The following is a 20,964-nucleotide window of genomic DNA, read 5'->3' as shown; positions in this document are numbered from 1 at the left end:
ACACGGAGCTTGAACTTACAACCCCGATATCGAGAGTCACATGATCTACCAACTGAGCCAGCCAAGCGCCTCCATCTTCCTTTCTATGCCTCCAATCCTCCCCCTTAGAATCAGGTAAAACCTCCAGTTTAAAATCCTCCAAGCTCACAAGAAAACCAACACGTGGGAGAGGGCTGGGAGGCTAGAAAAGACACCAGGAGATATGGGTCATGGGAGCACAGAGCAAGAGATCCCAAGCGCTCTTGTTGGCCAAAGAGAAAGAAGGATGTTAGTTCTGGGAAGACCCAGAGTTCTCTGACCCAAGCCTTACCCAGGTTTGGCCTAACCCAGTTCCCTTCCTGACTACCTGCAGCCATAATGAGCCCACTCCTTGCCTGCCCCATTCCCAAACCCAAAATCTCCCTTCAGCAAAGAAACTTCACTCAGAGCTAGGTCCGCTCTCAGAACGATCCAGGCAAGACAGATGTAGGCCACTCTCTGGGAGGCCTCCTTCTTCTAAACAAGAGACAGGGTCTTCAAAACAAGCCACTGAAGAAGGTAAGGGGAAGGGTCCTTCCAGTGTCTTCCATCTTGGGGTACCCCCAAATAGAAAGTGACTCCACCTTTGGCCTTGCCCCTTCAAGCAGGATAACTGCCTATATTTTAATAAGCATTTCAGGAGCCCTGCTGGGAAAGGCAACACCGTAGGTTATGTATGGATGCTGAGCGACGTGGTCCTACAAACCAGGACCCCAAAGCTCCCTAGAAGCAGGAGCCGCCCGCGTCCTATTAACAAGAGCCATCACTCACTGAGGGATCACTCCCTGCCAAGCACTGAGCTAAGCACTCTCCATATGCCAGCTCATTGGTATATGAGATAAGGCCTATCACTACCCTCGTTTGCAAATGAAGAAACCCGAGGCTCAGAGAAGTGACTTGACAAACGACCAGAAGCAGAACCAGGACAGGAACACCGGCTTTCTGACTTCAAAACAGTTATTTATCCACTATGCCCTACTCCCTATAAACCTGAAAACTTTCAGAGGAAAGACACAACTCATTCCTCAGCATTCCCTCACAGTCTAGGGTATAGAATCTAGGGGCCACAGAACCCATAGCACTGGTTAAAATTCATCTGGCTCCTTTTGGATAAAGGAGATGGTAGGAAAAATATAGAAATTTGTCCCAAAGTCAGGTTCCAGACCAGGTCTTATACTAAAAAATAGGAAGCCTTGGGCAAATCTCATCTACTTTCAACTCGGCTTCCCCTTCCACTGTAGGGCTAAGCCATCTGCTTTACCCACACAGTATCATTTACAAAGGGAGGAATGGACATCAATAGTGGTCAATATTGATCAAGACAGCAGGAAGTACATATGAGAAGGACAGGAAGAATGCTAGACTGATCTGGGAAGTCAGTCTCTATGGAGCACATGGGACTTAAGATCCCTCCCTGAATAATGGGGGGGGGGGATGGTGGAATTTTAACCAATGAAGTTTGAGAGAGAGTTAAAGAAAAAGAAACGGCGTGAGAAAGCAGAAAAGGGACAGGAAAGCAGTTGCACATTTGTAAACACTGAGTTTCCAGTGTGGTTTGAATGTAGATGCGTGAGAAGATAACTGAAAATATGGCCCTGAGCTGTGCAGAGCTTGGAAAGCTGCTAAGAAGGTTGGACTGTTCTGGGCAGATCAAGGGCAGCATCAGGTGTTTGTAAAAAGGGATGCTGAGGGATCAAGGCAGGGCCTCAAATCGAATCTGTAGAGCATGGGAGACACCAAAGGGAGAGGTAGTAACACAGCATCTCAGTCAGTTGACCAGAGCAGACACTGGGACACAAACCTGAGGACTGAAGATGTGGAACTCACTGAATTTGCAAGTGAGGGGACCACCATGCGGGGCACAGGGGAGGGTGATCACCAGAGATGACCAGGGTGTAGGACCTGAGAGAAGGAGGAGGGCAGTTCACTAGTTCCAGGGAGTCGGGAGGTCTCAGGGAAAGCTGGAACCGCAGCCTGCAGCTCAGGACAAACAAAAAAGAGAAAGAGCTGGAAACTGATAGTTAAAGTGTAGGAGGAGGTGAGACTGTTAAGAAAAACCGGGCACAGCGAGAAGCACCTAGGTGGTGAAAGCACCTTTTCAAAGTTAGGCGGGTCCCCAAACAAGACACAATTATCCCTGTCATTTACACCTGCAAGGGTCCGCGAGGCCTTGGGCTTGCAGAGGGGCTAATGCCTCCCGCACATCCGTTCCAGCCGGGAGGAGGGCGCCGGCGCCTCCACTTGCTGCAAAGAACAGCCGAGGTCAAGGCCGGCCGAGGCGCTGCTGCCTGGGTCCGACGCCACTTTAATCATTCACCTGCTGGTTACGGGTCGCGGCTCCGGGGCCCCGGCTCCATCCCGCGCCGAAGGCATCCGGAGGACCCTCGGCGTCCCGCTTCCTTCCTACTCCGCCGCTCCTCTGCACACTGGGACCCCTCCCCCGCCGCACTCCTCGGAAAGCGCACTCGACCCGCCGGGACGCCCCCCCGCACCCCATCCGCCCAGACCCCGGGACCCCGCTCCTGCGCCCCACGGGAAACTTTGCTTCCGCCCCCCACTGCCTTGTACCTCCTGGTAGGATGTGGAGAGCTCCTGACGGATCATGGCACTGGTCCGAGCTAAGGCACACCTGAGACCGCTACGGCCTGGGAGCCGCGGCGGAGCGAGAACCGCGGCCGCAGCACCTAAAGCTGCCGGCTCTGCGAGGCGAAACCGGTTCGGAGGTGCGGCCCCGAGACCAGGCGGGGCGGCACTCGGCGCGTGCGCGTCGCTTCCGCTGGAGCCGCGTAAGGGTTGCTGGGAAATGTAGTTCGGTGCTAGAGGCGCAGCTCGGCAACCCTGGAGCCTCAAAGCCCGCGCGCTACTCAGAGCCACGTTTAGCCAGGCGTTAGACGCACGTGCTCTCTTCATCTCTCACTTCCTCTGTTTGTTGGAGGAGGAAGGACGGAGAAAATGAGTGGAAAGTGGAATAAAGAGGTCAGGTCAGATGAGTGGGAGAGCCTAATCTATAACTGCAAGAGGCAGCCTAGTGGTTTATAACCATTAATAAATGTCTGCAGAGCACTTTGTATATTCCAAAGCACTTTCACTCGTATTATGCCCTTGATCCTGCAAGGAACCCTGTGAGCCGGACAGTTTGCTTCCTGTTTTACAGATAAGGAAACTGAGGTACCTTGTTTCAGAAAGGATTTGGGCAGGGCAGTAATGAAGTGTTGTTTTGAAATGAAGGTTATTTAATCCAGGAACAGACTACAGAATCCAAGAACTTTCCATTATTCCTAGGGCAGACAGTTGGAGTGAGGACCTCTACCTTCTTGTCCTGGCTCTGCCCCTCTCCCGCAGGTCTTTTCTTTTTTTTTTTAAGATTTTATTTATTTGAGGCAGAGAGAGAGAGCACAAGCAGGGAAGAGGGGCAGAGGGAGAAGCAGGCTTCCCTCAAGCAAGGAGCCCAATGCCGGGCTCAATCCCAGGACCCCAGGATCCTGACCCGAGCAAAGGCAGATGCTTAACCCACTGAGCCACCCAGGTGCCCCTCCTGCCAGTCTTGTAATACTCTGAGCCCTCCTCTCTATGCCTAAACCCTGCCCTGCTCACAGGGCCTTACTGAGAGCCTAAACAGATCCTGCAGCAAACCCCAAAAGCGCTGTCTCCTGCAGCAGAAGTCTCCTGTCCTGAATGCAGTGGAGGATATGGTGTTTGCCTTGTAGCAGGATAGATCTGAGGACCGCATCTTCCCCTCCTCCCACTGTCTGAACTGCTGTTCTGTGCGGCCACCTCGGGCTGATTCGTAGTGAGGCAAACAGAGGTCACTTATGCTTTGGTGAATGCTGCTCTGTGTCCTGGGCAGCTGCAGCTCTGCAACCCCCTGCACGCAGGCCACTCGGGGCCTCTTCCTCTTCAGCAGCAACCACAGTAGCACCAACCACATCAAAGCCCCCTGGACCTCCAGAGTATTAGTAGAGAGTGCCCCCCCTCCGCCTCTTCTGACCACCCTCCCCCATCCTGGGTTCCCTGGTTTTGCATCTTTAATGGAACTGTATACATAGCACCTAACATATCGTAAGTACTCCACAATGTTCAGTTTGTGAATGGAACACTTATTCCAACCATTTAACAGTTGCTTGCAAGTACAAATGACAACAAACAACTCAAGAGATACCTAGCTGTATTAATGCAAGGCCGGTTGAAAGAACAGGTCACACAATCATAGAATTTTAGAGCTGGAAGGAATCAGAAAAATCAAGTCCAGCCCTATTGTTCCTCTCTACTCTTTGCTGCTTTGACCAACTTGGAAAATTACAGCATCCCACATTTGAAGGAGATACTAGTACAATATTTAACATGGTTTTAACAAATATAGCACTGAGCCCTGGGATACAGAAACAAATGGGATACTCCCAGGTCCTTGCCCTTCCGGCTCTTCCATTCTAGAATGGAGACACCATGAACACATAAATAGAATTTTCTGTACTAGCTGTTCCCAAGTCCTCTCCTCCCATTCTCCCATGAGCACACACGAATCAGGCTTTCATTCTCTCCACTCCACTGAAATATGCTTGTCAAGGTCACAAATGACCTCAGAGTTGTCAAATCAGATGTCCATTTCCCCATCCTCCTCTTTTTTTGGTGAGCTTTTTTTTCTTTTTAGTATAGTTGTAACACAACGTTACATTATTTTTAGCTGTAGAACACAGTGATTCAACAAGTTTTTAGGTTATGCTGTGCTCCCCGCAAGTGTAGCTGCCATCTGTCACCATACAATGCAATTACAATATCATTGATTAAATATAATCAATGCTTTGCCTTTTATTAAATATAACCTATGCTAGGTCTTTTATTCCGTGGCTCATTCATTCCATAACAGCATCTCCCACTCCCCTTCCCCCATTCTGTCCGTCCCCTCCGGCAACCATCAGTTTGTTCTCTGTATTTATAGGTCTGATTCTGCTTTTATGTGTTTTGTTATTTACCCTCTTTCTTGATCTGTCAGCTGTTTTGGCCTCAGCTGATCCTTTCTTCCCTGTCTACTTTCCTTCCAGGGCCCCACATGCTTCCCCTTTGCCTCCCATCTCACTTAAAACTCCTTCCCAGCCTCTTTTGCTGGTTTCTCCTCATTCCCTCAATTCTCCAAGACGGCATTCCCAAGCTAGGTCTGTGCTCTCCCTTCAACTCACTCCCTAGAGGCTAGTGAAATGGGCTCCTCTCTAGTCTCATGGTCTGAATTCCGATCTCTATCCCAAAGATTCTTGTTATGGGTTGAATTGTGTCCTTCAAAAAGATGTGTTGAAGTCCTAACCCTTGGTGCCTCAGAGTGTGACCTCATTTGGAAACAGATTGTTGCAGATGTACTAGATTAAATGAGGTCATACTAAATAAGGTGATCCCTTCCTCTATTATGACTCACGTCCTTGCACAAAGATGGAAGATGATGTGAAGACAGACACACAGGGAGAATGCCCTGTTACGGCAGAAGCAGAGACCACAATGATGCAGTTGCCAGCCAAGGCGGCTTTAATCATTCACCTGCTGTTTACAGGTGAAAAAAAACCTTTTCTCATAGGGCACAGACTGGCCTGTGGCTGGGTTTCCACTGAATTTAGTCAACAGCAAGCACTACTGGGAGATTGGAGGGGGTCAGGGCAAGGGAGAAGCCAGGAGTTTTCTTTTCCTTGCTTCCTGTTCCTGGCAGTGCCCCTTCCATGGCTCCAGCCCCAGATGCAAAGGCTGTTTGTGGTTCTAGCTTCAGCTGGTGACTCAGGCCCCCAGACTCTCATACCGCCTCCTCCTCCCTTCTAAGGGTAGGATGTTGTTACTCTCCTGCTGTTTCTAATCTTCTGGTTACCTCAGGGATTCTTCTCAGCCTCCTTCAACCCCTATGCAACCAACTGTCTTATTACAAGTCATTCTGTTTCTCTTCGAATAATTTGTATTCTCCTTGCAGGTGACTGATTCATTTGGGAAAACGTATCTGGGTTCAAGTAGGGAAGGGCAATCAGAGGAATACCTAGAAAAATCCAAGGGCGTATGAGCATGCTATTAAATCATACATTTATACTCAGCATCTCAGGGAGGGGAAGCTAGATCTGATCAGTAGAAATTATAGGGCATATCTTTTGGCTCAGAGAAGTTACTGACAAATAGAACTGTAGAGAGAGAAAAGGCTCAAGCAGAGAAGCAGCATACTGTATGCCAGGATGTTACAGAGGAACACGATGCATCAGGAAGGGGATGATATTCTATTCAAGGGCTTAGAAGGGCCTCTTTCAACCTGGAGACCCTGTGACCCAGGCGACATAGACCCTGCACACTGCAGCTTACTCAGCCTCTCACATCCACGATCATTTTTGGTTTCAGCACAAGTCCATCAAGGAGGCAGGCTGATATGTTACTAATATGGAAACCGAGATTCAGAGGGTTTGTGATGGCTCCTGCTCATGTCGTTCTGTACTAGAAGCTCATTCTGTTGAATGGATGAAATGTATGAAAATTTGGTGCACTCACTGAGGGAAGGGGTAGCCTGATGGTTAAGGGAAGTCGCTGGGAGGGGACCTGGGCTTGAATCTTGGCTCTGCCACCCACCTGTGACCTTGGGCAAGGTATTCAAGGTCTCGGCACTTCAGTTTCATTGTCTGTAAAAATGGGCAATAATACTCATTCTTGCTTCATAGAGTGAAAGCAAGGATTAAATGAGTCAATACTTGTGAAAGTGCTGAGCCAGGGCTTAGCACACTGTAAGCCCTTCTTCGGTTTCCTTTGTCAGGACTCCCACCTGCAAAATGTTGGCAGGGCCTGAGAACTCACTCCTTGGTCCTCTCCACCTTCCTATCTACCTGCAAGTCCTTGACGATCTCATCCATTCTGTGGCTTTAAATACAACCTACATGCCAAGGATTCCATGATTTCTGTCTCTCGCCTGGAACTCTTCCTCCAAATCCAGACTCATGGAGCCAACCGTCAATTTGATACGTCTAACTTTGACATCTATATGTTCTCAAACCGACCAAGCTTCTCCCCCAAACCTGCTCTTCTCACCGTCCCTCTTTATCTCATCCTTACGGTTACCAGGGCCAAAACCCTCTGGGTCATCTTTGACTCTGTTCTGTCTCCCTGACCCCATGTCTCCTCTCATTTGTCAGCAAATCCTGCCAGCCACACCTTTGAAACACATCCAGACCCACCCGCCCCACCCGCTGCTCACCATCTCCCTTGCCAGCACTCTGGGGCAAGCCACCATCTCCTCTGCCCTGGATTACTGGATTACTGCTGGAGCTCCCTGCTTTAGTCTGTCCTCAACACCGCAGTCATTCCACTAACATTTAAACTCATTCCTCTGTTCCATTCACTCAGCGTAAAAGCCAAAATCATTTAAAAATGAGCTGAGGCCCGCACGAAACCTGCCCCCCACATCCATTCCCTTTACTCCCTGACCTCCCAGACCTCATCTCCCACACCTCTTCCCTCCCACTGTTTCTCCGGCAAGCACCGCACTGTCTTTCCTCAACATGTATGCACCTGTCTATCCCTCTGCAGAGAACACCCTCCCCTCCTGGCTACCTCCCTGACCCCTTTTTATACAAATATCACCTTCTTAGTGGGGCCTTCCCTGGTCAGCCTGTTTGTTTGTTTCTTTGTTTTGTGGGATTTATTTATTTATTTTAGGGAGAGAGAAAGAGCACAAGCAGGGGGAAGGGCAGAGGGAGAGACTCTCAAGCAGACTCCCTGCCAAGTCCCACCACCCATGAGATCATGACTTGAGCTGACTCTGAGTCAGACTCTCAACAGACTGAGCCACCCAGGTGACCCTGGTCAGCCTATTTAAAATTGCAGCCCCCCCCCCCCAAGGCTCGCTCTCCCTTTGCCCTGCTGTATTTTTCTCCCTGGTATTCATTGCCATGTAACACACAACGTATGTATCTTATTTTTGTCTATTTCGCCCATAGAAGGTAAGCTCATGGAATGTAAACTCCATGTGGGCACGGATCCCTGGTTCAGCGATGTGTTCCCAGTGACCTGATACATGGAGGCCCTCAAAAAGTATTTGCTGAAGAAATTAATGAAGGAGTCTTTGCACAAATGTTAGCTATTATTATTTCAGTGCTTATCTGCGCCATGCCCTACCCTTTGCAAAAATCCCCTTGAGGGACACGACTGGGAAGGAAAAGAAATCAGCCAGAAGTAAAAGGGAACTTTTAAAAAGAATTTTGTTTTTAAGTAACCTCTACACCAATGCGGGGCTCGAACTTACACACCCGCCCCCCCATCAAGAGTGGCATGCTCCTCGACTAAGCCAGCCAGGCGCCCCAGAAGTAAGAGGGAATGAATAAAGGTGGGGTCCTGGTTTATAAATATATCTCCGTTGGTTCTGGAATGTAGGGCTGTGTCACCCACGAACCGACTCAGGAACTACTGTCACATAGGTCGGTCTCTGCACAGCTTCCAGTCCGCGGCTGGGGAGTCAGGAGCCTGGGTTGGCAAGCCCAGCTCCCCGTCTCCAGCGGCGTGGTCCCCAGGGCGCGGGGGCGGGGCTGGCGGCGGGCGCGCGCGGGGGGCGGGGTTCCGGGGCCGCGGGGCGGGAGCGCGCGGGCCCAGGCGTCCAGGCCACCCCGCAGCCCAGGCCACCCGGCCCCGCTCGGCGCGCGCACCATGGTGGGCCCGGTGCCCCGGCGGCGGTTGCGGCGGCTGGCAGCGCTGGCCCTGCTCCTGGCGCTGGCCCCAGGGCCGCCCGCAGCCTGGGCCGGGCAGGCGCCGCGCCCCGCCGAGCCGGGGCCCCCGGTGCGGCTCTTCACCGAGGAGGAGCTGGCCCGCTACGGCGGGGAGGAGGTGAGCGGACGGGAGGCCTCGGGGGAGGCGCGGACCCCCAGCTGGGCGCCAGGCCTGCGGGCTTCCTCTCTCCGGGCTCAAGGCCACGCAGGGAAACGGGGAGTCCTCCCGAATGGGGGCTCCCCGCTTAGCCCCGGCACCGAGCCCGCACGCCCAGTCCAGCGCTGCCCCCTGCCTTCCGGCGAACTGCCCCTTTGAGACCCGTTTTGGCTGGTGATCTGTCCACGATCTGTCAGAAAGTTGGGGGGGGGTGATGTTAGCATCAGCTGGGGGCAGACGCTTCTGCCTCCTCTTTGGGGTGAGTGGCGGGGGAGGGCGAGAAGGAAGGGCGGGCCCAGACATGATCCAGGCTTCCCTGCACTTTGTTTTCCTGCCCCTGCCCGACTCCTCAAACCCACTTTTAGTGCCTCTACTCTCGGCTGAGCAGGAGCTGGTGGAGAGGGCAGAGGGCGAGACCAGAAGTTAGAGACAAAGGCACGCACCCCCCAACACAGCCACATCAGTCAGTAGTCTGGAGGTGTCCAGGACACACCTCACAATCCCCTGGCAGTTTGGGCTGCTGGGGTCTAGCGTGACGCGTGCGGAGAGTGCGAGTAAGATGCTGCGAGGCAGAAGGGCCGGAGCGGGCCTATCGGGGAAGCCAGGGGGACAGTTTGATGGGGAAATGACCATACCACAGCATGTCAGCGTTGATAGGAACCCACGTCCTGCTTTTACACACGGGGAAATGAGGCATGCCACCAGTTAGTGGCGGAACAAGGAAGAGACCAGTGTTCTCTTGTTAAAACCCACCAGCCTGGGATCCCTAACCCTAAGTTAGCTAGCCCTAGATAGACTAGGTTTGAAGGGGGGGCGGGGGTCAGAAACTTGGCCCTTAGGCAGTGAATGGCTAGTTTGAATATCACTTGCAAAGGGACGTTGGTTAGAAGCCTGAGTGGAAGAGAGCACAGGAGGAGGGAGACAGGGATGTGACTAGATGTTAAGGGACACATCTTTCAGGGTAGCAGGGAACCAGATGATACAGGATCCAGGAATCGGTGCAGAATAGAGTTAACATAACTGGGCTACTCTCCTTAGAAAGGCCTGCTGGCAAGAGTGGCTGTTGGCTGATGTCTGGAATTCCAGGGTGTTCCACACTTTCCGAACGGATGAGGGTGGCTCAATCTGGGCTCTTTATACAGAGTATTTATATTGAACACTGCTAGGCAGAGAGGGCCTACATGGCCAGCTGCCAGTAAAAACCTTGGGCTCTGAGTCTCCAATAGGGTAGGGACTAACGTTCTGGGCAGAAACATCACACACGTGTTGCTGCGTTGTGTTGCTGGTGGAAGAGCGCTGTGTGTGACCCCTCATGGGAAAGACAGAGCATAAGGAAATCCGCCCATGGATTCCTCTAGACTCTGCTCATGTCCTTTTCTCTTACGATCTGTTTATCCTTTTTTTTTTTTTTTTAACATTTTATCTATTTGACAGAGAGAGAGAGACAGAGTACAAGCAGGGAGAGCAGCAGAGGGAGAAGGAGAAGCAGGCTCCCCGCTGAGCAGAGAGCCCTATGTGGGGCTCGATCCTAGGACCCTGGAATCATGACCTGAGCCAAAGGCAGACGCTTAACTGACTGAGCCAGCCAGGCGCCCCTGACTGGATATCCTTCTGTGTGGCTGTAATAAATCTGAGCTCTGAGTACAACTGTAGGCTGAGTTCTATGAGTCCTCAAATGGAATCTTCAAACATGGGGGTGAACTTGGAGACCCCCAGCACAGAACCCAAGAGAAGAGAGAATTCAAGGTCAAGGGTACTTGCAGCAACAGCTCCAGGGGCTGCAGGATGAGGATGGAGAAGAGACCCTTGGTTTTTCATGCTGACATTATTGATTCTTAACTAAGGGAAGGAGAGAGGGAAGCTTGAGGCGGGAACAGGTTAAGGAGAGCATTGTTTTGGGTGTCTGTAGGCAGAGAGAGGAAGAGAGTCAGGTAGGAGAGGGGCCGTTGAGTGCAGCTGAGCAGAGTCGTGCTGGACTCTGAGCCGCCCTAGATGGTTCTGGTTTATGCCTGTTGTCTGGGAAGAATTGCTAGTAGCACCCCCTTCACTCTTGGAAGTGTCACTGTCTGTATAATACATTATACAGTACCCTGGTTAGAGCCTTATACCTTTGGCTCATTCCTGGCTCTGACTCCCTGTTCTACTGTGTGACTTTGGGCAAATTGCTAAAGCTCTTGGAGTCTCATTTTTTCCCCATCTATAAGATGATTCTATCAGTCAGGGGTCCACCCGAAACAGAACCAGTAGGAGATAACATATTGGGTTTATTGCAAGGAATTGGTTTATGTGATCATGGGCACTGGCAGGGCAAGTCTAAAGTCCATAGAGCAGGCCAGAAAGCCCAGGGCAGTAGCCGATGCCCCAGCCCACCAGGGGAACTTCTCCTGCAGGGAAACCTCAATTCTGTTCTTAAGGCCTTTCACCTGATGCAGTTAGGCCCACCCAGATTATTCAGGATAATCTCCTTTATATAAAGGCAACTGATTGTAGATGATAATCACATCTACACGATATCGTCATAGCAACACCCAGATACTGTAATCAAAGTTGGCACGTAAAACCGACCATCATAATGGCTATCGCAGGAGTTCCTACTCCCTCTAGGGTTGTGTGAGGATTTAATGAGATGGTGAAATGCAAAGTGTGTCGGATAGGCCTGCGGTGATCTTAGCACAGTAAGCCTTAATAAATCTTAGCTGCTATTTTTGTTAGCTTATTATTAAAGTTATAAGCAAGAGGCAGTGTAATAGGTCCATAATCCTCTTATGCAATTCAAAAATCAAATAAGCTCTGAAACCAGAAGGGTTTTTTTTTTTTTTAAAGATTTTATTTTTAAGTAATCTCTACCCCCAACGTGGGCCTTGAATTTACAACCCCGAGATCAAGAGTTGAACGGTCTACCAATTGAGCCAGGCAGGAGCCCCAGAATGTTTGTTTTCTCTTTTTTTCTTTGTTATTAAAGGATCTGAACTCCTTTGGTGAAAGAACCTTGCCAGAACTGACATGAGTCTGCGTCTATATGTGTTGTACTTAGTGTGAATATTCATGTTCGTGCTTTACTGTGGAAATAGTAATATAGGTGATTATGGGGTGCTGCCTCGGACCTCCATAGGGAAGATGAGGTGACTTTGAGGATTCTTTGCTTCAGAGGGGATATCATCCTCCACCCTCCCAGCACAACGCGGTTTCTGCCAGCGTCAGAAAATATGTTTTAGAGCCTTAGTTGCATTGGAGGACACCAAGGGCAGAGGGGGTCACCCTGCCTGCCCCCACACCCACCTGATTTCTGGGCCTGGGGCCAGATGTATGTATTTAACTCCTATATAGCACTAACGGTTCTGTCAGGCACCATCCCAACCACTTTATTTATTTATTTTTTAAAGATTTTATTTATTTATTCGACAGAGATAGAGACAGCCAGCGAGAGAGGGAACACAAGCAGGGGGAATGGGAGAGGAAGAAGCAGGCTCATAGCGGAGGAGCCTGATGTGGGGCTCAATCCCATAACGCCGGGATCACGCCCTGAGCCAAAGGCAGACGCCTAACCGCTGTGCCACCCAGGCGCCCCCATCCCAACCACTTTAGAGCACCAGCTCATTTCATGACGACCCACAGCCCCTACATGAGGTAGGTGCTATTATGTGAGTTTTCAGAGAGGAAGGAGGCATGGGGAGGTTAGGTAACTTGCCCAAGATTGCACAAGTAGACAGTTAGAGAGGTGAACCAGGAGCTGCTCCCTCTGGCTTGCACAGGGAAAATGAACTACCACGAGCCCCCGTCCCCATCGCTTCAGGCAGTGACCTGCTCCGGGGGCATACTGGTTCTAAGAAGATACCAGAGTGCAAGCGTGCCCGGAAATGTAGTTTAGCATCTGGAGTTTATTTGGACCCTGAGCTTGCCAAGGCTCCCTCGGCTTCACAGTTACTCTCCGCAGATGGAATTCGTCTGTGCTCAACACCAGCTCTCCTTGGAAATCTGTGCTAAGGTGGGGAGGTGGACAGGGTGACATTCGTTTGGGGAGGTGGACAGGGTGACATTTGTTTTCGGCTTTTCTAAAACTTAATGATAGGGAAGAGAAAGACTGTACTTCCTCCAAAAGGATCATTCTGGACAGACATTAAGAATATACAGACAGTCAGTGAACGCAATGGGATAGAGGCAGCTGAATAAAGAGGTGAAACCACCTCTCTAATCATACAATTGAGTGATGGCTTGTAGACGTTTGGCTGTGCGAAGGAGTACATTCTACACCCTCCCCCAGTACACACACCACAGAAGTTCCACGCAACAATGCTGATTCTTACTGTGTGATGCACTTAGACATTTTCTATTTTCTGTTCTATTTTAAACTTTTCTTTTTCTACTTCATTATCTAAAATTGGTTAGTAAATCGCTAAATCAATCCATGATCCATTAATAGGTTACCAATGCCAACTGCAGTTAGAAACTAACCTGGCCTTAGATCGTCGGAGGGCCCCATTATTTCTGCAGAATAAAACATCCGCAGCAATTTCCCTCTTTATCAGTGAGGACCTTCAGCTCTGTCCCCGACCCCTGGCGTAGGGTGTGAGGGTTGAAGGCTCAGGGGCCCACCTTGCTGCCTGCACCCAGGCTCCAGGCCTCTCCCTCCCGGCTGTGGAAGAGGCCTCCTTCCTCCACCTTGCTGCCTTCATCGGCCCTTTCGTGGTCGTTCTTCTGGCACTCTCCTGGTCCCCCTTGACAGTAGGTGGGGAGGAAGGCCAGACAGTGAGACAAGTCCAGACCCCGAGGAGAAAACCAGGTTTCATTCATGCAGGTGGTCCCCCTGATTCCCGTCCATCTGGGTGCCTCTGGCCCACCCCGTGTCTCACCTGGTGGTCCTGAGTCTTGTGGATGAAATTTCCCAGGCCACCCTCACCTTCTCCTGGTCCCAGGCAAGTGCTCCGTCCTCGGGCTGTGTGCCCCCTGGTGGGGCAGGCCAGGCAGTGGAAGGAACTTGGGTTCCAGGGCTCCGGGCTCCAGAGACAGCTCTAATTCCTGCTGGGACCCAGGAGAGCTGCATCTGTAAAATGAAGGTGTTGCATAATCTTCAAGGCCCCTCCAGTTTTAACTTAAAATTCCTCTAGAATCCTTATCTGTCACTTGGGAATTACATTTTTTTCTATCTTTCCTTTGGGAAGATGTCCAGTCTTCTTCCAGTGGATTATCTCATTCCTCTTTGATCTGATAACTTTTAAAAATCTAGAGAAGGATCTGGGTAACTAACATGTATTTCCCCAAACTGCTAAGTGCTTCGTATCTCTTGCCTTGGCTAACCCTCACAACGGCTCAGTAAGTGGATACTTTCATTATCTTCTTATTACAGAGGAGAAAACGGAGGCACAGAGAGGTAAGTACCTTGCCCAAGGCAACACAGCTTAAAAGCGGTGGCTCAAATCCGGGTCTGTTTGATTTGAGCCCTTGTGCTTGGAACGCACCACCATGGTGCCTCCTCCTTTGGGCTCTGGGAAAAGGGCAGACCTCCTGCAGTTACTTCAGACCTGCTGTGCAGATTAAAAAAAGAACGGAGCATCCTTCCAGGTGGATGAGCGCGTGGGGGAGCACGGTGTGAAGCTGGTGATGACCACGTGCGTCTCCACCGTGTCTCCATGGACATTTCTTTGTTTAATTTTTTATTTATTTATTTGACAGAGAGCACAAGCAGGGGGAGTGGCAGAGGGAGAAACAGGCTCCCCGCTGAGCAGGGAGTCCAACGCCGGCCAGGGGCCTGATCCCTGGGATCATGACTCAGCCGAAAGCAGACGCTTAACTGACTAAGCCACCCAAGCGCCGCTCCATGGACATTTCTGTTTCGGAGTCTGCATTTCTACTCCCAAGGCTTCCACTCACACTGTCTTCTCAGTTGCCACCTCCAGGGCCTGGAAACCATGCCGCTGCTCCGTTGTCCACGGACACCCGGCTCCACAGACGAGAACCGCCCCCCAGCCCCACCCCCAGCACACTTGACCTTTAACCGAGAAGGCCTTTCCTCTCTGTGGAATGTCTGTAACAACATTCCTTTCGACCCCTTTGCTGGGACTTCCTCTTTGCACTGACATTCAACGTAGAGTTTCACGAGGAGATAAATATTTAACTGTCGAAGAAATGAAGGGTGTTAGTGATACGACGCTTGCGGTTATATTTTATGTATGTGAATGGCAGGTTTCTATGCCTCTTTGCACACAAGAAAGGAATAACATATCAAAGGAAAAGCAACAGAATGGAAAATATGACAAAATGCCATGGGTAAAATTATAACTGTTAATATATTGTTTAAATTGAAATAATATATAACTTGCACTCGATAAGCAATTGAAGTCAAAAAATAAATAATCATAGTGAAAGAAAGGCCGTAAAAAAAAAAATGCAGGCTGCTGGCTGGTTAAGCCAGGCCTTTTAAAATCACCCTTATTGGGGCGCCTGGCTGAGTGAGTAAGTGGAGTGTGCGACTCTTGATCTTGGGGGCGAGTTCAAGCCCCACATGGTTGTAGAGATTACTTAAAAATAAAATCTTAAAAAAAATTTGAAATAACTCTTAGGTGAAGTGGGGCAAGCGTCTACCAAGTCAAAAGAAGTTCTGGGGACTGTCTGTCTGGAGCTGATAGGGACTATAATAAGCACCAACTTCCTGAGCTGGGCCTGCCATGTGCTTACGGACGCTGTGTCCTTCAGCGTGCCTGGAAGGTCAGTTATACATGTTATCCATATATAACAGTTAGAGAAACTGAGGCCTGGGAAGTTATGTGCCAGTGAGATAGGCTTCCTGGGCCAAGTCACTTACCTCCTCTCTCTGTGAAACGTAATCACGAAAACTTGACCTTAAGCCCCACAAGGGCAAGAACCTTAAGGCCCAGGCCTAGAGAAGACCAAGCCATGTGCTCTTGGAGATCTAGAGATTCCTGTACACCCGGCTGCAATGCCCCCCCTTCACCCCAGCCTAGGAGCCGACTGTTGTGTCCCCATACCCACAATGGGGCTGAGACAAAGGAGCCCTGGTCTTGCATGTCCTAGAACTGTGCCAGTTGCCCCAGCCCGAGTCCACCTTGATGGTAGTTAGAAAATTCATGCCATCTGTTTTTGTGGTGTTCTCTTTGGTGGTGGGGGGCGGGGGTAGGAATTTGAAGGTGACATTTTATCCCTACGAATATAGCAAAGAGTACGGTATCAGACTCACTCTTGGTACTTTGCAGAAACAGCATTGCTCTATTTCTAGCACTGTAAATGGTTTTTTGAAGAACAAACTGGGCAGATTTGTAATGAAAGTGATTACATTGTTCGTATACTTTGGTCCAGGAATTCCATATATTCCACGCCTCAAGGAGGTACCTCACCAAATTATAAAGTAGCTTATAGAAAGATATTCATAATCCTGCCACTTATGGTTTTAAGGAATTGGCAAGAACCCAAATACCCAAAAGAGAAGAAGAGCTAAACCAACAGGTACACAGTATCACTCATATAAAATATAGCTGTGTTAGTGACAATGATTTTGGTTATTTCAATACATGGGAATGTTTATATGAAGAATATTACCTGTAAGAAGCAAAATATAATATTGATCATTTATACTGATTGCATCCATGTGGGTACCTGACCAAGATGAAAAGAAATTTGGGTTAATTTAAATAACTCACCATTTAACATCCTTTGAATTTTATCTATGCAGATTCGCTTCAGTCCCTGGGATTTTTTTTTTTTTTCACAGAAAGGTATTATTATGGTCTTGTCCAAAGTTTGTGAGTGGACATGACATTGGGCAGGGAGGGGCAAGCTCCTGATAGGGACGAGCTTGCTGAGGACCAGCTCTGGGAAGGCTGCTTTGTACCTTCACCCGCCGCTGTCTGCACAGCCCGTGGTGAGAAGAGATGTCACTAACTTGGGCTGGAGGAGTGGAGCTCCTGGGTTCCCTCCAACAGCTTCTCTCCTGCTTTCTAGGAGGATCAGCCCATCTACATGGCAGTGAAAGGAGTGGTGTTTGATGTCACTTCTGGAAAGGGTAAGTGGCTCGGCTTTATGAATCCTTACTTCTGGGGAGCTTGGCAGCCAGAGTGGGCACGGGATGTGTGAAGAAAGGGAGGGAACACTGGTCAGCTCCTTTTCCCTCAGACTGAGTAACAATCTTTGTCAGTGTTGTACTTCCACAGTGTTTTTCTCATAATGTCATCCTCCTGCTCAGAAACCTTCCATGGCTCTCTGCTGCCTCTGGCATCAAATTCCAGCTTGCTGATTTACCATGGTTGAAGCAGTGAGAGGAAAAGTGTTGCTTTGCAAGGCGTTGGGATCATAGAACATGATAGAACATTTTAATGCCAATTCACGGTTTCTCTAGTGGTGATTACAGATGATCTCACGGAGGTAGTTTTGTTATGGTTCATTGTGTGTCTGATCCCAAACAAAAGAAGTAGGCTTGGCTCCCACCAACATTTAAGAAGACTGAACATTCTTCTTGTTTGCATTTTATTTTATTTTAAAGATTTTATTTATTTATTGGACAGAGAGAGAGACAGCGAGAGAGGGAACACCAGCAGGGGGAGTGGGAGAGGGAGAAGCAGGCTTCCCGCCGAGCAGGGAGCGGGATGCAGGACTCGATCCTGGAACGCTGGGATCATGACCTGAGCCGAAGGCAGACGTGTAACGACTGCGCCACCCAGGCGCCCCTTCTTGTTTGCATTTTAAATATTTTAAGAGATTATTTTCATTCTGTGTTTTTTGAAAGTCACCTCTCAGCCCAGCATGTGTGACTTATTCCATATTCTGAGTCAGTGGAATCAGACTGGTGGCAGGGGGCGGCTTATCAGCCTTCGTGTCCTCACTGCTTCCCCTCTCCTTGGGCCTGGAGGCTTCTTCAGCATTGGATTGGGTCTCCGAAGCCCCCCTCCCCCGCCACGTACGGTCTCCTGCCTGCTTTGCCTGCACACCCACACTCACATCGTCTTCCTTCTTCTCCACTGCAGAGTTTTATGGACGAGGAGCCCCCTACAATGCCTTGACGGGGAAGGACTCCACCAGAGGGGTGGCCAAGATGTCCCTCGATCCCACAGACCTCACCCATGACACTGTGAGCCAGATGATGAGCCTTTGTCAAAATGTCCCACCCCTCCTTGGCCATGGCCTTTTTTACCCCTAGGCAATAGCAAAGCTTCCTAATTGGCCTATTGACATTCCAGTCCACTCAGTGTGACCGGCTGTTTCTTGAACTAGAGATCTTAACTATGCCACTCCTACTCAGAAACCTTCCATGACTCCCCAGCGCCTACAGAGTCAAGTCCAAGCTCTCGTGAACTTGATGATCAAACTCAATGATCTTCACAACTTGGCTCCAACCTGACTTGGCAGCCCCATCCCCCTTGAGGTCTGCACCGGCCACCCGCAGCCTCTTATAGGTTTGCTGTTGGTCTCTGACGCCCACTCCCCAGACCGCTCCGAGCGTGAACAGGGTTGAGAAGCAGAGGATCCCCCATGTTCATATTTCTGTGAAGGAGAAAACAGCATTGGCAAAAGCCATTTGAGGGCCTCAGTAATCCCGGCGGAGGGGGGGGGCTGGAATTCACCCCAATTGCGCTCAGATGAGTCACACTCGTAAACCACAACATTACAGAAACTTTCAGGAGTCAGGGAAGGGGAAAGGTGTATGAATCTATAACAGAAGGGGGGGTAGAGAGCCCTGAGAAGGAGGTGGGTATAGACTGCACAGAGTGTACCCCAACCCGCCCCAGGCCAGGTGTTTGCTGGAGTCTTGAATTCCTACATCAAACAGCAAATGGCTCCCCCCCCATCAACGCCCTATGCACAGACACATGGGCTTGGCTCTTAAAAAGTTGGTTAGTTGAGATACTTTTTTGCCAGCATTAGGGGTGCAGGGGGAGGAGGGCAGGGTGGTGAGAGTCCAGCGTGGGCCTGACTCACTCATCTCACCCCCCCACCTCTCCCCCATTGCTTGGGTTTTTCTCCCCAAGACGGGCCTCACGGCCGAGGAGCTGAAATCCCTGGACGACGTCTTCACCAAAGTGTACAAAGCCAAATATCCCATCGTGGGCTACACGGCCCGGAGGATTCTCAATGAGGACGGCAGCCCCAACCTGGACTTCAAGCCTGAAGACCAGCCCCACTTAGACACAAAAGACGAGTTCTGATGTTCCATCGGTGGGAGCGTGTTCCTGATAGGGGTGAGGGGGGGTGGGCAGGGAGAACCCCGGCTGCCAAACGTCCTGCGAACAGGTTGCCCGAGCCTCTGGGCACCCGGACCTGAATAAAGCAGACGTTGAACTGGGAACCCTGAATGCCTGTTATTGTCCTTGGTCGAATGTTCTCTGGCCGTGACATCCCGCCCTCACGCCAGCCAGGCTGGTAAGGATGGCGGAGCCGGGAGCCCCCTCGGTGTCACCGTTGGCTCTCTGGGCTGTGCACTTACAAGTGATTTACTTCTTCTTTAGATTTCTATTTTCCTGTACTTGCCAGGCTTACCGTGACCATGTTTACTTGAGAATAAGTACACAAATAAACTTCATATTTTCACAAGAGAATTCTTCCCCGCATGCCCTCTCCTTGAAGCCTCATCCGCTCCATGGGACGGGGCCACAGTCCTGCCTTCCGTGTCCCCCACCTGTGAGGGGCCGTCCCCAAGATGGCGGGAGTGGGGAGAATGCGCAGGAGCCGCAGGGAGCGGTGAAGGGGGTGTCCAAGGGGCTGGCTTGGTGCTACCGCCGGGAGAGAGTGACCGTGTGAATCGGCTTCGGCCCCGTCTGCGGCTGGGAAGTGGTGAGGGAGGCTGAGGGCCGTGTGGCCAGAGCCCGGCCTGGAGGTCGTCCCAAGCACGGTAAAGCCCATGCAACACGCTGGACTCAGATTGCATAAGGATTTCATCCCTTTTGAGGGGGGATTTTTTTTCCCTCTAAGGGACACTGGCCATATCTGAAGACATCTTTATATTTTTGGTTGTCACAGCTGTGGGATTCTACTGGTATCTAGTGTTAAAGGTCCTACAATGCACAGGACAGCCCTCCCTCCCCAGACGAAGAATTACCTGGCCCAAAATGTCAAACGTGCTGAGAAATGTTGCGTTAAACTCATCCTGGAAATTTTGTAGTAGAGATTAATTTCTTTGGCACAAAATAAATAGCAACTACTCCCAAGAGAGAATTTTTACATTAAGCAGAAGAATCTCCTAAGGTGACTATTCAAAATGCTGATCCTGGGTCCCACCCCCCAGGGCTCATGATTCTGTTTTTCTAGAACATGGCCTGAGAATTGCATTTGTAATGAGCACCACCGCCCGCCCCCCAGGAGACTGATATGGATGGGCTCAGATACACTTTGAGAAACACTACCTTCTGCCTCACCTGTCGCCTCAGGGAGAACCCAGCCAGAGCCTTTCTGAGGACCAGGTTTGACCTCTGCCTTATTCTTTTGTGTGTCCAGATTAGAGATTCTCCTGGTGAACTCCTGGGTCCCACTCAGAAGCTGGGAGCTTGGTGGCCAATGACCCAAGAGTAATGGGCCTAGAACTTACTAGACAGGACTCTTTGGCCTGGAATTTAGAAAGTCCTTCATGTGGCCAACGTGGTCTGTACTGGGACGTGTGGCCCCAAAACAAACAATGCGTGAGTGCATACAGATGGTTACAAGTCCTTGGGAACACCTGAGAGAGGACTTCTTTTACTTAACATCGCCCACTTCCTGCATCATCGGGCAGTTGAGGGGGTAGGATTCCCCTCCTCAGAGCCTGGTCTGCAGGGTGGGAAATTTCCAGGACCACTGTTTTCCCCACTCCCCTCTCCCCCTTGATGGCCCCCTATCAAAGCACAGTTTTCCCTCAGGGCCTCAGGCCCCCCACTCCTGGGACAGTTCTATCCACTTCTCTGCCTTACACCCCAGCAAGGGGCTTCTCTGAATCAGAATACCTCTCATTTAGAGATTCTAGGAGCACACAGAAAGCTGGGCAGCCCAAAGAGGCTCCACATAGGGTGGGCGCAGCTCAGGGAAGGGAAACCGGCCGGCCTGGGGGTCAGCATCATGGCACCATTTACCCCTGCTCCCCTACTCCCACATTGGCCTGTCATGTTTTCTTTG

General features: G+C 50.5%; 2 protein-coding genes across 5 annotated transcripts in view; one reads left to right on the top strand and one right to left on the bottom strand.

Annotated features, from left to right (window-relative positions):
- Nucleotides 1–2,767, bottom strand: part of PACC1 (proton activated chloride channel 1) — a 36,599-nt gene extending 33,832 nt beyond the window's left edge. For 2 of the 4 annotated variants that reach the window (XM_057315586.1, XM_057315587.1), the window contains exon 1: nucleotides 2,587–2,758. In XM_057315586.1, coding sequence (XP_057171569.1) covers nucleotides 2,587–2,622 — 36 coding nt within the window. In that variant the 5' untranslated portion in view covers nucleotides 2,623–2,758. Of the gene's footprint in view, nucleotides 1–1,819; nucleotides 1,930–2,586 lie in introns of those variants that run through there. The other 2 variants (XM_026509102.4, XM_044387822.3) reach the window with 2 other exon arrangements.
- Nucleotides 2,768–8,627: 5,860 nt separating this feature from the next.
- Nucleotides 8,628–19,418, top strand: NENF (neudesin neurotrophic factor). The gene is made up of 4 exons (XM_026509104.3): nucleotides 8,628–8,838; nucleotides 16,831–16,891; nucleotides 17,850–17,953; nucleotides 18,852–19,418. The coding sequence occupies exons 1-4, from the start codon at nucleotides 8,662–8,664 to the stop codon at nucleotides 19,026–19,028; spliced, it is 519 nt and encodes a 172-aa protein (XP_026364889.1). The 5' UTR covers nucleotides 8,628–8,661; the 3' UTR covers nucleotides 19,029–19,418.
- Nucleotides 19,419–20,964: the final 1,546 nt, after the last annotated feature.

Source organism: Ursus arctos, unplaced genomic scaffold (genome assembly GCF_023065955.2).
Source record: "Ursus arctos isolate Adak ecotype North America unplaced genomic scaffold, UrsArc2.0 scaffold_2, whole genome shotgun sequence".
Lineage (NCBI taxonomy): Eukaryota > Metazoa > Chordata > Mammalia > Carnivora > Ursidae > Ursus > Ursus arctos.
This window is presented reverse-complemented; position numbering and strand designations above follow the sequence as displayed.